Source organism: Phoca vitulina, unplaced genomic scaffold (assembly GCF_004348235.1).
Source record: "Phoca vitulina isolate PV1807 unplaced genomic scaffold, GSC_HSeal_1.0 scaffold30, whole genome shotgun sequence".
NCBI lineage: Eukaryota > Metazoa > Chordata > Mammalia > Carnivora > Phocidae > Phoca > Phoca vitulina.
The window spans coordinates 19,578,764-19,595,111 of NW_022589733.1; the positions used below are offsets into that span (position 1 = coordinate 19,578,764).

Genomic DNA, 16,348 nt, shown 5'->3' on the forward strand with positions numbered 1-16,348 from the left:
AGCACCTGACTCTTGATTACTGCTCAGGTCATGATCTTGGGGTCCTGAGATCAGCCCCACTTCTGGCTCTGCGCTGGTCAGAGCCTGCTTGAGATTCTCCCTCTTCCTCTGCCCCTCTCCCCACTCGTGCTCGCGCGCGCTCTCAAAAAAAAATTTTTTTAAATTGTTAACAGAGACTGAGTCCCCAGTGTGGGGTACACTGTGTTTACATTAGCTAGCTCATTTATTCCCCCCAAAAGCCAGACAAGGTAGATACTAATTATTAGCATACCCTATTAAACATCAGAAACCCAAAGCTCTGGGAATTAGGTTTACTGTGCAAGAAAAGCTGTCCTACAGGAGCTGTTTTACTAGAAATGGGATCGAGGACTTGAGGTTTCTAGCCAGCCCTGCTTCTGGCCCCGCCCCTGGCCCCGCCCCTGCGGCCCACACGTCCCGCCCTGCCCCGCCCCGCCCCCACCCCGTCTTCGCTGAGCTCCCCGCCCCTAACACGCCCCTGACTCGCCCCCTGCCCAGCCCCAGCGCGGCCCTAGTGCGGGCCGCCCCTTGGCCGCGGGGAGCGGCGCCTGCAGTGCCAGCCGTGGCCGCCGGGGGGCAGCCGCGCGGCTCGGGCCCGACCGCTCTGGGCCGCGCTCCTCGCTCGCCGTCCGACTCGGCTCCGGCTGCGAGCGGCAGCCCTGCCCGCGCCCAGCGCCAAGCCGCCGGGCTCCCCGCGCCCGACCCAGCAGCTCGGCTCCCCGGGGCCGGACTGAGGCCGCAAGCAGCGCCGCGGGGTGTGGGGCGGACCCAGGAGATGAAATGACAACGTCAACCCTCCAGGTACCTCGGCGCGGCCGGTCTCGGCTTCCGGAGGCCGGAGGAGGCGCGGCGGGGCCTGCGAGCCAGCAGTCGGGCGGGCGGTCTGCTCGGTACCCCGGCCCCGCGGCCCTCGCCCCGCCGCCCTGTCGCCGCCTCCGCCCGTTTCTGTTTTCACGCGCCCGGAGCCACGGGCTGTCTCCAGAACTCCCGCTCCCCTGCCACCCCCACCCCACCCCCCGCCCGGGCCAGGCGGAGCCCCGAGGCCGCTACGTGCAGCCGGCGGCGCCCCGGTACCGCCGCGGGGATCAGCCTCCTGCGGACCGCACCGGCGCCGCCCGGGAAGCTCGGCCCCGCAGTCGGGCCGCTTGCCCTCCCTCCTCCTCCTGCTTCCCTTAGGACGAGTCCCCGCTCCTTCTCCAGGCTCGGATTCCCTCCTGTCGGCCAGCGACCCTTCATTCATTCCCTAGGTCTTGCCTGGTGATGCTGGGGTGGCGCCACCTGGATGCATGACTGACCCATCCTCCAGGTGCTGCCGGTGCTGCTGGGCCGGCGGGCAGAAACATGCCCAGGCCTCGGACCTGGGCTTCAGTCTTGGCTCTACCACTCACCCGCATGTGACCTTGGGCTGGTTACTTGATCTTGGATTTTGGGGTTTCCTGTCAGTGAATTGGGGTAATACCCTGTAGGGTTGTTGTGACAGTGGCTCTGGACTGAGTAATTCGGGTGAAGCCTTCTTAACACAGTGCCTGCCACATAGTAAGTGCTCAAAATAAAGCCTGTGAAGGAGCTAGGCAAGACTTCATGGAAGAAGGGGCATTTGGCTGGATCCGGAAAGGGTGGGTAGCATTCAGATATCCGAAGGTGGAGGAAAAAGTGGGAACAGAGGCATGGAATAAACTGGGCCACTTGGCCAAGAATTAACTAGAGTCCAAAGCCAGACCCCCACCATCCACCAGCAGAAGCTCGGATTTGTTATAACAGGGGTTTGTAAACTTCGCCTGCATATCCCCCCTGCCCAGACGGTTTTTGTCCGTGCGTTAAGAATGTTTTTACATTTCTATTAAAGTTTTATTAAGGGGCACCCGCGTGGCTTAGTCAGTTAAGCGTCTGGCTCTTGATTTCCGCTCAGGTCATGATCTCAGGGTCCTGAGATGGAGCCCTGCTTCTGCTCTGTGCTCATCAGGGAGTCTACTTGAAGATTCTCTCCCTCTGCCCTTCCCCCTGCTCAGGCTCTCTTTCTCTCAAATAAATAAATCTTAAAAAGAAAAGCTTTATTAAGATATAACTCACCAGAAAATTCACACATTTAAAGTATACAATTCAGTGGCTTTTAGTATATTCAGAGTTGTGCAACCATCACCATACTTTTAGAACATTTTCATCACCCCAAAAAGAAACTCCACACCCTTTACCATTAACCCCACAAATCCTGTATCTCTCCCAGCCTTGGGCAAACACTCAGCTAATTTCTGTCCTATGGATTTGCCTATTCTGGGCACTTTATGTATTTGTTCATTTATTAAAAGATTTATTTATTTTAGAGGGGGGAGGGGCTGAGGGAGAGAAAAACTTAAGCAGGCTCCTGGCTAATCACAGAGCCCACACGGGGCTCGATCCCATGACCCCAAGATCACCAAACGAGCAGAAACCAAGAGTCGGATGCTCAGTCAACTGTGCCACCCAGGTGCCCCTATTTTTGGCATTTTATATAACTGGAATCATACAATATGTGGTCCTTTGTGACTGGCTTCTCTCACTTAACATAATGTAGGTTTTTATGTTTTTAAAAGGCTGGGAAAGATATCTCATGACACGTGAAAATTATGAAATTCAGATTTCAGTGTCTATAAATAAAGTTTTATTGGAACACATTCCTGCTCCTTCATTTACGTATTCTCTATGGCTGCTTTTGGGCTACAAAGGCAGAGTTGAGTAGTTGCTCCAGAGATTGTATGGCCAGGAAAGTCTAACCTATTTACCATCTGGTTCTTTACAGTTTGCCAGCTCTTCTGTTAGCACATCTTCCTTAAACTTGTCCTTCATCCTCATCCTTGCCATATGTGTTACTAGAGATGCAGCAGGCTGGCAGTTTTATTTATCACCTCACCCTTGTGTTATGCAAAACTATTCTTCTTCAAATTGCAGCTGAGGCCTCTTGCCTTTGAAACATTGTATGCAGTTGCCAAAAAGATCTAATGTGCTCTTAGGTGCGTTAATTAATAAAGTATCTCGGAGGGAGGTGCAGAGCATCCCTCAAGTATTGTTCTGAGCCCTGCCTTTCCAAAGGACAGACCCAAGCAAGAAGGCATATAGAGTGAAAAAGTCCAAGGAACTGGGCATGTTTGTTCTGGAGAAGAGAAGCCATCAGGGACAGGAGAATTCATTTCATTGTCTCATCAGAAGAGCGGGTCGTTGGGGAAGAGTAGACCTGTGAAGCTTGTGTTTAAGCTAATCATTCGAGAAGGTTCTGGGCTCCTGGCCATTCTCTATTTGTAGGTAATGGAGGTAGCTGAGCTTGAAAATAGTAGCCAACACTCTTCGCCTTTCCTCATCTAGGCAACCTGGTGGGTTCATTTATCATCAACCTGGCCCAACCTGCTTCAGTCTGTTCGTTTTGTAGAGCTAGCTGTGTCTTTCTGAGATTTCTTACTTTCAGATGAGGAAGGGATGCACAAATGCCTGAGCCCTGCCAAGAGCTGGTCAGGAGGTTTATTGTTTGCTGTGGACGGAACTGTGTGTGTACAATGGGATCTGCCGGCCTGGCATCTAGTGCCGATCAGCTTGAGGAGGATAATTCTGGTAGCGCTTCCTGGGTTGGTGAAGCCGTGGTTTCTAAAACTGGATATGTAGGTGTGGGGCAGCTGCCTGAAAGATCCAGCCTGCTTTGAGTTCGGTCTAGAGCACAGGCCTACAGGATTTGTGAGATTCACAAAGATACTCTCACGGGGTTCTTAGAAGATGCCAGAGGACCATTCCCCTCAGTTGGCAGCACATACATGTCTTTGGAGTAAGCCAGCCCTTTTCTTGCTTTTTTCTTTTTTTAAAGATTTATTTATTTTAGCGTGTGCATACGCCAGTGGGGGAGGGGCAGAGGGAGAGAATCTTCAGGCAGACTCCCCGCTGAGTGCGGAGCCCGATGCAGGGCTTGATCTCTTGACCCTGAGATCATGACCTGAGCCAAAACCAAGCGTCGGGCACTTAACTGACTGAGCCACCCAGGCGTGCCAGCAAGCACCTTCCTTACTAGAGCTACTGGTTACTGACCCGTGTCTAAGCATCCCTTCCCTAAGTAGCAAGTTTAGGAAAACCATCTTCTTTTTTCCCCACAGAGAAGCAGGCTGGGCCGGTAGGAGGAAATAGAGATCCCTTTGACCAGTCTGGTAGAACCCAGGGCTGGCTCTTCTCTGGCCTTCGAGGTCAAGTGCGGTTCCTGGCCTTCATGCTGAGCCGCACAGCAATCAGTTGTGGTGTTTCCCCTGTTCCAGGTGCCGGGTCCAGGTCCACGCAAGGAATAGAAAGTGGATTCTCCCCTTGAGCCCTAACCTGAGATATTTGGTCAGGTTTCCGCTTACTGAAAGCCAGAGTGAAATGGAGAAGGAGGTTGTTTTCACCCGTATGAGTGTATTGTGAAGAGGGATGGCTGTCTTTTACGGCTTCCTTTCAAGGCCTTTCTAGTTGATGTTGGAAAAACAGGCCGACATAATGGTGTGTGACTAACAGATCCGCAGGATTCCTGCTGCCCTGGGACCCCAAGGGCTTTTTGGGTCTCTTGGGAAGCACTGAGGTATTTGCTTCGCATTTCCAGAAAGCCATTGATCTGGTGACGAAAGCCACGGAGGAGGATAAAGCCAAGAATTACGAGGAGGCACTCCGGCTCTACCAGCATGCTGTGGAGTATTTCCTACACGCTATCAAATGTGAGTCCCACGCAGGGCCCTCCCGGGCTGCAGAGCCCCTGGAGAGCAGGGTGCGCACACCCTCTCCAATTCCCCTTTTGCAGATGAGGCACACAGCGAAAAGGCCAAGGAGAGCATTCGAGCCAAGTGCATGCAATACCTAGACCGGGCGGAGAAGCTGAAGGATTACTTACGAAGCAAAGAGAAGCATGGCAAGAAGCCAGTCAAAGAAAATCAGAGTGAGAGCAAAGGGTGAGTACAGAGGAGTGGAGGAGCCGGCCAGGAGCAGAGACCCCATGAGCGTGTGTCCTTTTCCTGGTGCTGTCATTCCTGGTGCTAATGCTGCCTTCCTTCGGGGCGCTGCCACTCACATGCTAGCGCCCCGAGCTGCTCGCCCCGGGCACTGGGCACAGTACTGCCTCGGACGGTGCTGCGTTGGATCCGCACAGAAAAGCTGCGAGTGAAATGCAAGCCAGCAGGGAGGTTACAAGCCTGGGATTCCGCAGTCAGGCTCTCAGGGTAGATCCCGGCGCCACCACTTCCTGGCCGGGTGACCATGGACACGTGCCATGACCCCCTGTGCTTCCAGGCTCCTCATCTGTAGAAGAAGGGTAACGCCCCCTCCCGCCCAGCGTTGCCCTAAGGAGCGGGTGAGATGATGCGGGTAAAGCTCCGAGAGTAAAGTGGGGTGCGCAGGAAGGACGGAGTCAGCTGCTCTTATGCTCGGAGCTACTCTCTTCATCTGACAGAGGAGGCAGCAGACTCAAGTTCAGACGTGGCCCAGGTCATGGAGCTGGCATTGGATGGAGGCTGGACCCACACGCAGGGCCTCTGTGTCCCCCTCCAAAGTCAAAGATTTTATTTATTTGACAGAGAGACATAGCGAGAGAGGGAACACAAGTAGGGGGAGTGGGAGAGGGAGAAGCAGGCTTCCCGCGGAGCAGGGAGCCCAATGCGGGGCTCGATGCCAGGACCCTGGGATCATGACCTGAGCCAAAGGCAGACGCTTAACGACTGAGCCACCCAGGCGCCCCCAGGTCCCCCTCTTTAAACGTCACTCTCCTTCGAGTCACAGCCACCTGCTGTCTGGTTGTGAATCTGTGTGAAAGGCCAGTGACAGCTCCGGTTGCCCATCCAGCTGCTCCTGAAGTCCCCCCAAAGCACATGTCCCTCACCAGCCTTCTGGGGACGCACACATCTCTGTTCTTACTCCCTTAATGAAGAAACAAGGATGGGTTCCGGGAGTGTTTCCTGGAGGACGCGGAGGGGAGTGTCGCTAACAGGTGGTCTGAGCATCTTTGAGGCCCCTGCTGGTGGGTCTGTCACCACTGTTGAGCAGGGCAGGCGGCTCATGACCGAGAGCCTGGCCTCACTCTCAGAGCCTCTTTGCCGACTGCCTCTTGCTTTAGTCTGTCGTCTTCTGTCTCCTTTCCCAGCAGTGATAGTGACAGTGAAGGGGATAATCCAGAGAAAAAGAAATTGCAAGAACAACTGATGGGTAAGAGGCCCGCGGCCCCGTGGCAGTGGGAGCGGGATGTGGCGAGGGCCCCTGGAGGGTCGGCTCAGACTCATCAGTCGGACTCCAGGTGGAAGGCTCACCTTGCCTCTTGCAGGTGCTGTTGTGATGGAGAAGCCCAACATTCGGTGGAGTGATGTGGCTGGGCTGGAGGGGGCCAAGGAGGCCCTCAAAGAAGCTGTCATTTTGCCAATTAAATTCCCACACTTGTTCACAGGTAAGAGTTGAGCTACTTTAGGCCCAGATGGAAAAAGAGCAGGCTTCTCAGGAAGCCAGCCCAGGGCTCCCACTCTGAAGGTGTCCAGGAGCAGGTGACCACTCAGCTCTGTGGGCCTTCCGGCGGTGAGGGCCCAACCTTCCCTCCCAGGGCTCTCAGTCAAGAGAGGCCCCAGGGTCTACCCATCACAACTGTCTTGGCTCCTCTCTGGTGTCAGAAACACCTTTGCGACTAGAACTTTGACTTGACCATCCCGGTGGGTGAGTAGGGTCAGGAACCAGTGCCAGCCAGTGTCACTTTGCAAGGTTTTGGGGGTCATGAGCCAGGGCTAGGAGCAGGCTTTCAGCAGGTAATGCAGGTCCCTTTATTCCTTTGCTTCTAGAACCAGTTGTCTTGTAGAACTTTGCTCTTCTGTCCGTACTTACAGTAACTAAGTTCCCTCTGCTTTTTTCTGTTCCCTTTCCCCAGGCAGGAGGAAGCTCACCTCAGTTTATTCTTTGTTGTAGGCAAGCGTACACCTTGGCGAGGGATACTGCTCTTTGGACCCCCTGGCACAGGGAAATCCTACCTGGCCAAAGCGGTGGCCACAGAGGCCAAAAACTCCACCTTCTTCTCTGTGTCCTCCTCAGACTTGATGTCTAAGTGGTTGGGGGAAAGTGAGAAGTAAGTCAGCTGCCAGGCCTGCTTCCCTGCCCGTGAGCCACGGCCCAGAGGAGCCGCTGGTGGGTGTCAGGGAGAAGTAGCCAGCGGAGGGGAATTCTGCTAGCTTGCTGGGTGGGACCGTGTCCTGACACAGCCTGCCGAGACTGAATGGGCACTCGGCTGGGGGAGAGGAGCCCTCAGGAACGGAAGGCAAAGGCACTCACAGTCTTTGGGTATCGGGTGGGTGTCCTCTGTTGGGGACTTCATGTAGTTCAGGCATTTTCCACACCAACTCCCGTTGTGCAGAGGATGACACTGAGGCTAGGCGGAGGGGAAGGGACTTGTCCTAAATCCAGAGCTAATGAGCTGGGCTGTCACTGAGGCTGGCTGTTCCTCATGGAACCGTGCTGCCAGCGGATTTGTGATGGCCACTGTCTGAAATCCAGGCCTGACTGGAGGCTTGACCTGCCTGTGGGAAGGGAGAGAGAAACAGTGACTGGGCCCCTGGCTGGGCTGGGTGTGGGTGTCCTGATCCCAGCCCCACGTGTCACCTTCCCAGGCTCGTCAAGAACCTGTTTGAGCTGGCCAGGCAGCACAAGCCCTCCATCATCTTCATCGATGAGGTGGATTCCCTCTGCGGCTCCCGCAATGAAAATGAGAGCGAGGCTGCCCGAAGGATCAAAACGGAGTTCTTGGTCCAGATGCAGGGTGCGTGCCAGTGCTGGGCGCCCGCCCTGGTTCTCAGTCCACCTGCAGCCAGCGCAGGGCTTCGTTGTTTAGCTGCGGCTGGGTTCGATGATCCTTAGATGGAGAGAAAATGTCAGTGCAGCCGTTCTCCGCTCCCTCTCCACAGGCCTGCAGAGAGGTTATCCCGGCCTTTGCCCACGAGCCCTCTGCCCTTCCCGAGGCCGGCAGGGCTTCAGAGAAGGCTCTTGGCCCAGCAGAGCCAGTTGGGGCCCTGCTGGTGGGGGCACGGGGCTGGCCGCAGATCAGAACACACAAAGGCCCTGAGGTACCTCCCCCAGATGCTCCCTGATCTTGCAGGTGTTCTGACTCAGCGTCTGTGTGTCCCTTTCTCCACAGGGGTGGGGAATAACAACGATGGGACTCTGGTTCTTGGTGCCACAAATATCCCCTGGGTGTTGGATTCAGCCATTAGAAGGAGGTGAGTCTTCCCCAGTAGGAGCCAGGGGCTGAGGTCTTTCTCCAGCTGTAGTCAGCCTGCTGCTGGCAGCCGTGGGTGCAGCCTGACCCCGTTTGCCCAGAGGCCTCTTCGTGTCTGCAGGCTGAGCAGAGTCCTCAGTGAAGCCAGCTTCTGGAGGGCCCCAGCGGCCCTCTCCACAAAGACTCTTAGGCCATCTCTTCTCAAGACCTGCCATGTGCTTCGCTCTCTAGGTTTGAAAAGCGGATTTACATCCCGCTGCCTGAGGAGGCTGCCCGTGCCCAGATGTTCCGGTTGCATCTGGGGAGCACTCCCCACAACCTCACGGATGCCAACATCCATGAGCTGGCCCGGAAGACGGAGGGCTACTCCGGTGCTGACATCAGTATCATTGTGCGGGACTCCCTCATGCAGCCTGTCAGGAAAGTTCATTCAGCAACACACTTCAAAAAGGTGAGTGGAGGGGCGCCTGGGTGGCTCAGTTCGTGAAGCATCTGACTCTTGATCTCAGCTCAGGTCTTGATCTGATCAGGGTTGTGAGTTCAAGCCCCACGTTGGGCTCCAAGCCTGGTGTAGAGCCCACTTAAAAAAAGGTAAGTGGAGCCAGCAAGGAGTTGCTTAGAAAGTGTTACAGGAATGGGGATATCAGCTTTCTTTGCCAATTCCTTGGCTGCTCAAGTGACATAGCTTCGGTCTCCTGGAGAACCAAGGCCAAGTATAAAGTGAGCCCCCTGGCTGTAGGGGCTGGGGTTACACTGCTCTCTCTTTCCCTATAGCTCTTCTTGCTCCAATGTGACCATCTCAGATTGTGTGAAGCCAGAGGACATGGCACCGTGCCAGTCACCTCTGCCACCTGCAGTCAGTGCTCTGCTGTGTGTGGGGACCCCACTTGGTGTCTGAAGAATCGGCGGGTACAAAGGGGATGGAGTCTGGTGTTTCTGAAGTTTGGAGTTGGGTGGGCAGCTTGTATTATAAAAAAAAAGATTTACTTATTTGAGAGAGAGAGAGGGTGAGCTGGGGTGGGGATGGGGAAGAGGGGCAGAGGGAGAGGGAGAGAATCCCAAGGGACTCTGCTCCATCTCACAACCCTGAGATCATGACCTGAGCCGAAATCAAGAGTCGGACACTTAACTGACTGTGCCAACCAGGCGCGCCTGGGCAAGTTGTATTCTTAAAGGATAGGCCACCCAGGTGACATTGGAGTCAAGAGTTGAAGGAGGTGAGGGAATTAGCCTTGGGGATATTTGGGGGGATATTGCCAATAAAGCAGATTGTGGTTAGAAAAACATTTTTGATGTCACTGCATTTGTGGTGAGATTTGATGGAGTTAATGAGGAAGAGGAAGATATCAAGACACTTTGGGCCACAAATTGAGATTCTGGAGAATAGTGCCTGGAATATCATGCTAATCACAAACCTCTGAAATCCTACGTTGAGCTACTTCGACTGCCAGCCTGAGAGTTCTGAAGGAGTCATTCTCTTCTCAGACTGATGCCAGGCATGCATACATCCTCTACCACCACCTTCTCTTCAGGACTCAGAAATCTGAGGCATCCTGTCCCTCCCCCAAGCACTGAGGTGCAAGCCCTGCAGCCCAACTCCTATTTGATTTCAGGTCTGTGGCCCTTCCCGCACCAACCCTAGCGTTATGATCGATGACCTCCTGACCCCATGCTCACCAGGGGACCCAGGGGCCATGGAGATGACTTGGATGGATGTCCCTGGTGACAAACTCTTAGAGCCTGTGGTTTGCATGGTAAGTGGCCGGCTGGGAGAGGGACTGCACAGAGCCCAGAAAACTGGGGTCATGGATCTGAAAATACAAATAGGCTTCTCCCCTTCTCTGTCCTGGGCTGTCGTGGCTCTTCTGAAACCGAGAATGGCCTTTGGGGTGCTGGGCAGCTGGGGCTCCTGCTGTTACAGACTCAGCGGGGGCCCAAGACGGAGGCCATAGCATGAGCATTTTATTTTCTTCAGCAAGAATAAAGGCCCGCTGGCGTGACGACATCATTCCACGGCTTTGGCTTGTTCTGTGCCCAGAAGGAGGCAGCAAGCGTCTGTCGGCAGTTTGCTTTGATGCCGCGCACAGGCAGCCTCACGGCACTAGTCTTGCCCTGTCCTCGTCCTGGTCTTCCCGACGCCCTGCCTGTCGTGTGGGGCAGGTGTCTGCCAGCATGGCCGGGGTGGCGGGTGTGCGCTCAGAGCGAGCTTCTCCCGGGAGTTAAGACGTGAGGGGAGCTTGGATTCTCTCAGACGAGAAATATGCCCGTTTGGAAACGACATGAGCCGCCCCAGGAGGGAAGAGCGGTCCTGTCATGGGAGACATTCAGGCAGGCGCCAGGCAACCAGAGAGAGCTTTGCTTTTGGGGCTGGGAGTGACCGGGAACACTGGCCTCTTCCTGCTGGACCCCCTGGGTCTGCGACACGGGGAGGCCGAGGACCTGGGGCCTGGCTCCTCCTCAGCTTCGTGCCCTTGTCTTTGCAGTCGGACATGCTCCGGTCTCTGGCCACCACTCGGCCCACCGTGAATGCAGACGACCTCCTGAAAGTGAAGAAATTCTCAGAGGACTTTGGACAGGAGAGTTAAAAATGTCTTCACTCAGTGACGGTGAAGGTGGGGGGTTGATTGGGGTAATAAATCCACGGCACTCCCCAAGTCAGTGGCCAGACAGCGCTCCAGGGCTCGTCTTCACGTCACTGCAGCGTCCCCTCTGCTGTCTGGCCGCCGGCCAGGGAGCAGGCAGGAAGGGCCTCCCTGGCCGCAGAGACACAAGCACATTCAGCACTGGGTGGAGTACTGGTCCTTCCTCCTTCCTCTCCTCCTCCTCCTCTTCTTCTGGATGCTCACCAACTCCTTGTCCTGCCTCTCTGTGGTTTTTTTTTTTTTTTTTTAAACCTTTCTTTGTTCCCCTAAATTAATGCTGCTTGGATTTTTGTCTTGTTTATAAATAAAGTTCAGATCTCCCAGAAGCGTCAAGGAGTGGGAGCAGCCCGTACTGTGGGGTTGCCGCAGACCTTCAGGATGGCCTGCAGCTCCCTCCGCCTGTCCCTTCCAACCCGAATTTTACTCCTTGTGAACACAATGGCTGATGCCCTGGGGTGCCAGCCCAAGCCCTGCCTGTGAAGGCCAAGAGTAAAACCAAGCCATTCCCACCCTCCTAGGTCAGCATCCCGGGCCATATGTGTCCCCTGCAGGAGGAGAGGGTGGTTTTTGTGAGCACAAAGCTCTAGCTCAGAAGGAGTGAAGGTAGTCAGGTGGGTTTTACTGCTGCATTTTCTTCCCTCTCAGTGTGGGAACACTGAACCCAGCCACTGCCCCTGGCTCCCTGCCCTGGAAATGGGCTAATAAATCCTTTTCCCTCTTGAGCCACCTGAGTGATCTCATCTTTGATTCTTATCTGGGCTCCTTGAAGGCCATGCTTGCTTCCATTAGAAAGACCCCTTGGTTTTCTCTCCGCACTCTTCTCTTCATCAGAGGAGGGTATTGTCACCTGCCGCAGTTCCCACGCCTGTTCTCCAGTCAGGCTGGCCAGACACCCCCCCACCCCCACCCCGGGGCCTTGCACATGCGGCACCTGGACAGTTCTTCCTGCAGATTGGGAGGCCTGTGGCCCAGACATGGCCTGCAGCTGTTTGGTTTGGTCTGCTGCCAACATTGAAAAATCAAGAGTTGATGTGAAAGTGCAGATTTCTGGCTTCTGGGAGATGAGGTAATGCTGGGCCTGCGTCCCCATGAGGCAGCCTGTCGGCCACAGCCAAAGAGGGGCTGCCCTGCTCAGAAGCAGAACACTCTCACCCATCTCCACATGCACTGCTTCAGTCCTCCAGGTTGCCTGCCTAGGCCCTGTGGCCATTTGAATTTGTGACTCCTGATCTTGAGACCCCCTCCCCGCCCCCCTCCAAGGCTCTAGAGCTGGCAGCCCTAGAAATGCTGAGTAGGAGGCTGTGCTGCTTGACTGTGTGCATACGAATACACAAAAGGCCTGCCATCGGGCTGGTCTACTTCCCCTCCCCCTCCAAAAGCTGTGATTATTGCTCCAGGTCTTACTAAAACCCAGACTGTCCAGAACTGATGATGTGGCCAACTCTTAGATCACAGTAGCCTTGCACCATGGTGGTCTTTGATTTGGTCAGGAATGGCTGAATTGAGCCAACTTTTGTTGGGTTCCTTGAAGGCTTGGGCCCAGGTGCTCCTGTCCAGTGTGGGTACGTTCGCCCTGCCTCAATACCAGGTGCCTCAGCAGGCCTGACCAGGTGACGCCTTGGCAGCAACCGTGGTTGGCATCTTTGTCACTCAGGAGTTCCCATGGCTCTCGCTTTAGTTAGGTGCCCTCAGCCCCCAGTTACTGTTGGTGACGCGGGACTAGAAGCCAGCACAGGACACAGGACACTGCCCCACTCTTTCATTTTAGCTACTTGTGTTTTCTTACTCTACCTCCAGTCACCTTTACTTGAATCACAAGGTCCTTGCCTGCTTTGTTTTTAAAATCTTCCTTTCTACTGCACAGACACCTTGGCAAGTCACAGGGGTTAACAGAAACCGGGGCTGCTGTGGTTCATCTTCATAGCTCTGCTCACGGCTGTCACAGATGCCATGTCTCTCCATTCCTCTCTCCACCGTCAGTGACAGGATGCAGGGTGATGAATGTCCTACTCACATGTGAGGCCGAAGTCACCTCAGACTGATGGCATGCCCTCACCATCCATGTTATACATGGCTCACAAGTGCAGAGGTATTTCCTCCCCTAAATGCTAACTCTGAAATTCACTCTTCCCTATGTGGGGATTCTGGCTTAAACCTTCTGTCTACCTTGGCTTTGACTTCGGTAGTTGACTTCTAGAACTTTCCTTAGCTCGAGATGCTGATCTGTATGTGTGGTTACTGTGCCTGATACATCTCCCTGAGGTGGGTGAGATTTTATGAGAAATGCAGATTTGCTGCTTTGGGCTGTAGTAGCTAGTTGCACAAATCCTCCTTGGTGGATTTGGTTAGAGTAGTAAATCTCGTGTTGTCAGTAATAGAGAGTTTCAGGCTTTCTCCAAGGTCCACTCTGAGCAACCACATACTCGGGTCCCCAGGTCAGGAAGCTGCAGGCAAATTTTACTGATCCTCATTACAAAGGCATCAGTAAGGACTGTTAACCTCAGAGCACTGTAAGGAAGCTTCTGAGTATTCTGAAGCCACCCTGCAGGAGCTTCTGAACATTGTCCAAGGGAAAGGAGGGTCACTAAATCCTCATTTTCCTAAGGATCCATGTTTATAGTATAAATGAGAGTTTTCTACAGACTTTCGCAGTGGCGGAGTATCTAACCTCACCTTGGAGCAGTGCCAGCTCTTACTCCCTTCCAAAGTTTAATGCAGAGAGAGCCGGTTCCCTTTTGCTTGACCTCTTAGGCCCCCAGAGGGTGGCCTGTTTAGAGAAAGCCATACTGGGTTCGTTTAGTTAACTACTGTTTAAAACAAGTTTTTTCTAAACAACTTACTGGACTTCCTACATGGGTACTAGGATTTTGAGAACTCTGGTAAGAGTACCCATGTTGCAAAACTCAACATAGAAATGAGGCAAGACCAGTATCTAGAGAAACAAGTTTCTTCACCTCTTGCAAAGCTCTGACAGTGTCTTAAGGCTAATCATGGGTCAGGGTGATGCTAATTTAGTTTTCCAAAATAAGTGTGGTGACCAGGAAGTACAAGTTTTGCTTTCTTTTCTAATTGTGACAGGAAGAGGTTCATTGCTTCATCAACTATCATCCCTCCCCTAGCCCTGATCCATGAGCTCCACAAAAAGAATGAGCCAAATAGCAGCTGCCCAAGAAATCTTAGCAGGAAAATCATCCCCAAATCTGTTAAATTAAAGGCAGAAGGTGGAGACTAAAACTTGTGAACCTGGTAAAATGTGTGGGTACTCATTTATGTTAACACTGTCATTAAACACTTCATGAACTGTGGCCATTCTGTTCTGTTTTACTTACACAAGCAAACTGTTGTCCAAGGCAAAGGACTCCGCAGGTAAGACACACACAAGCCCTTTGTAAAACTAAGAACTTAGTGAAGATGGTCAACCGCAGTCTTAACCCGTGTTTTTAAACATAGCTTTCAGATATTTTGGGATTATGTCGTTATCAAATCTTGGCTTTGGGATAGATCATACAGGTCTATGAAATCATGTCTACTAGGAGTGGTTATTTGCCCCACTTTTTACCATACAAAATCATCAGGAAATGTCTCCTCTTTGGGGGAGTACATTTTCTTTTCACGTTGAAGGCAGTATTTTGTCCATGGATGATTTCAGGGCAAACATTTTTTATATATTCCTCCAACTTGGTTTGGCAATTGTGTTTTCTGTCAGAGCCAACCCTGAGGAGTATCAAGCTGATAACAGGCAAGCCATGCCCAGCTCAAATCCCAAGTGTTTGTGTTTTCATTTCCAGAATCCTCAGATGCAGCAGGAAAATTTTAATCATTCACCTCCATCCAGTAGATGTTTGTAAACGTCTTGCTGTCCATTTTGTCAATGAACAGGCAGCCCTGCAAGTGGTCCATCTCGTGCTGGATGATACGGGCTGCCCATCCGCTCGCCTGCCACACCACCTGCTCCCCTCTGGGGTCCAGCCCTGCAAAGTAAGTTACAGCCTGGGTAAGGATATGCTTAACCGCATCATTTTTAATCTCCTTGCCTTTTCCCTGCCTCTGGCTGTTCCTGTTGACAAGAGGCAACATCAGAAGGGAATGCAGACAGCAGCCCCTATTCTTCCCAGAAAAGATGCCTCAACTCTACACATTACCAAGTATTCAATGTGGTTCTAATGCTGACTATTAGGTTGCTGGACTTACTATGGGGCTGAGATGAGAAATGATCTTCCTAAGGTGCTTCATTTCTGAACATTTCCTCCCATTTCTGAGATACTGCTGATTTATTTCAATTCCTAAAAGTCTTTCAACTTGGTACACTATAAAATAAAGGGGTACCATTTACTTTCTGACCTGGACCAAGTGGCCTACTCAAGAGGAACAATCATTCCAACTCCGGCAACAAATCAGATTCCACAAAACGTCCTGTGGCTTATCACCCCGGGCTGGGCAAAGCTGGGTGCCACTTCTCCCATTCCACCACGATGGCTCCAATTGGGTAGAGTGTATGTGTGCGAGACAGCGAGCGAGAGGGCACAGAGCAGAGGACTTGGAGTGCGGCAACATCGGAACTAGGCCGCGTTCCCAGCCCAAACCACGCCTCCGAGGAGCTGGCTCTGCTGTCACACTGGCCGCCATCCCCATCCCTACCGGTCAGTCTTGAATCACATCCACTCCAGGGTTCTGCTGGGAGGCTTAGCTGAGCCTGCACTTTCACAAGTCTGCGCTTTACTGGAGCTTTGCGAAAACTGTTTCATGGGATCCGAGGTCGCCGCCTCCATAGGCGGGGGTAAGAGACGCACGCGTTTACCCAACCGCCCCAAAGGCACCGACCCGGCCCCCCCGCACCTGAGATCTGCACGGCCTGGAAGCGGGGCACGCAGGCCAGGAAGCCGGCGACGCTCTCGCAGCCCTCAGGGAAGGTGACCAGGCGGCTGTCTAGCACCCGCAGGCGGGGGTTCACGAACACGCGCAGGGGGAAGGGCTCCATCTGGCGGGCCTCGCGCAGGGGCGGCGCGCAGGCGCGGAAGAACGCCTCGGGGAACTCTACCGCCAGCACCTGCAGCGGCACCCCGAGCTGCGGAGCGCTCAGGCCCACGCAGCGTCGGCGCCGCATCACCTGCACCAACCTCTGCACCAGCCCCTGCAGTTCGGGCCCCGCCAGCTGCGCCGGGTCCACAGGGGCCGCCACGGCCCGCAGCGCCGGGTCCCCGACCTGGCACACGCGCGGGTACGGCGGCTCGGGCGCGCCCCGCACCAGACGCCGCACGTAGCGCCAGTAGGACCGCCGGCGCGCCGGGCCCTCGAGGCCATCCCGGGCGGACGCGGAACTGCAGGCCCGGGCGCCGCCGGCCGCCGCTCCCCGTCCCCACGGTGGGGCCGGCCCCAAGCAGTGACGCGTCCGCGCCAGCAGCGTCCCCAGCAGCAGCCCGGCTCCCATCCGGCCCCCGGTGCGCCGAGCACAGCCGCCCGGCCGCCGCCGCCC

General features: G+C 54.3%; 2 protein-coding genes across 3 annotated transcripts; one reads left to right on the forward strand and one right to left on the reverse strand.

Moving 5' to 3' along the window:
• Window positions 1–635: 635 nt before the first annotated feature.
• On the forward strand, window positions 636–11,111 carry VPS4A (vacuolar protein sorting 4 homolog A). 2 transcript variants are annotated; one of them, XM_032424087.1, is made up of 11 exons: window positions 636–819; window positions 4,604–4,715; window positions 4,799–4,946; window positions 6,131–6,192; window positions 6,308–6,427; window positions 6,934–7,090; window positions 7,629–7,777; window positions 8,153–8,234; window positions 8,465–8,684; window positions 9,847–9,987; window positions 10,717–11,111. In XM_032424087.1, the coding sequence occupies exons 1-11, from the start codon at window positions 799–801 to the stop codon at window positions 10,816–10,818; spliced, it is 1,314 nt and encodes a 437-aa protein (XP_032279978.1). In that variant the 5' UTR covers window positions 636–798; the 3' UTR covers window positions 10,819–11,111. The 2 variants fall into 2 exon arrangements, with proteins under 2 accessions (XP_032279978.1, XP_032279979.1); XM_032424088.1 differs by having other exon boundaries at window positions 6,134–6,192.
• Window positions 11,106–16,303, reverse strand: PDF (peptide deformylase, mitochondrial). The gene is made up of 2 exons (XM_032424041.1): window positions 15,712–16,303; window positions 11,106–14,846 (listed from the first exon to the last, which is right to left on the reverse strand). Exons 1-2 carry the CDS (start codon window positions 16,301–16,303, stop codon window positions 14,689–14,691), a joined length of 750 nt encoding a protein of 249 aa, XP_032279932.1. The 3' UTR covers window positions 11,106–14,688.
• Window positions 16,304–16,348: the final 45 nt, after the last annotated feature.

Excerpts from the sequence above, each read along its gene's own strand:
- VPS4A (XM_032424087.1), top strand. The coding sequence starts at position 799 with ATGACAACGTCAACCCTCCAG. Across the intron at positions 820-4,603 it reads TGACAACGTCAACCCTCCAG|AAAGCCATTGATCTGGTGAC; the intron begins GTACCTCGGCGC and ends TCGCATTTCCAG. Across the intron at positions 4,716-4,798 it reads TTTCCTACACGCTATCAAAT|ATGAGGCACACAGCGAAAAG; the intron begins GTGAGTCCCACG and ends CCCCTTTTGCAG.
- PDF (XM_032424041.1), bottom strand. The coding sequence starts at position 16,303 with ATGGGAGCCGGGCTGCTGCTGGGGACGCTGCTGGCGCGGACGCGTCAC. Across the intron at positions 14,847-15,711 it reads CCAGGCCGTGCAGATCTCAG|GGCTGGACCCCAGAGGGGAG; the intron begins GTGCGGGGGGGC and ends CTTACTTTGCAG.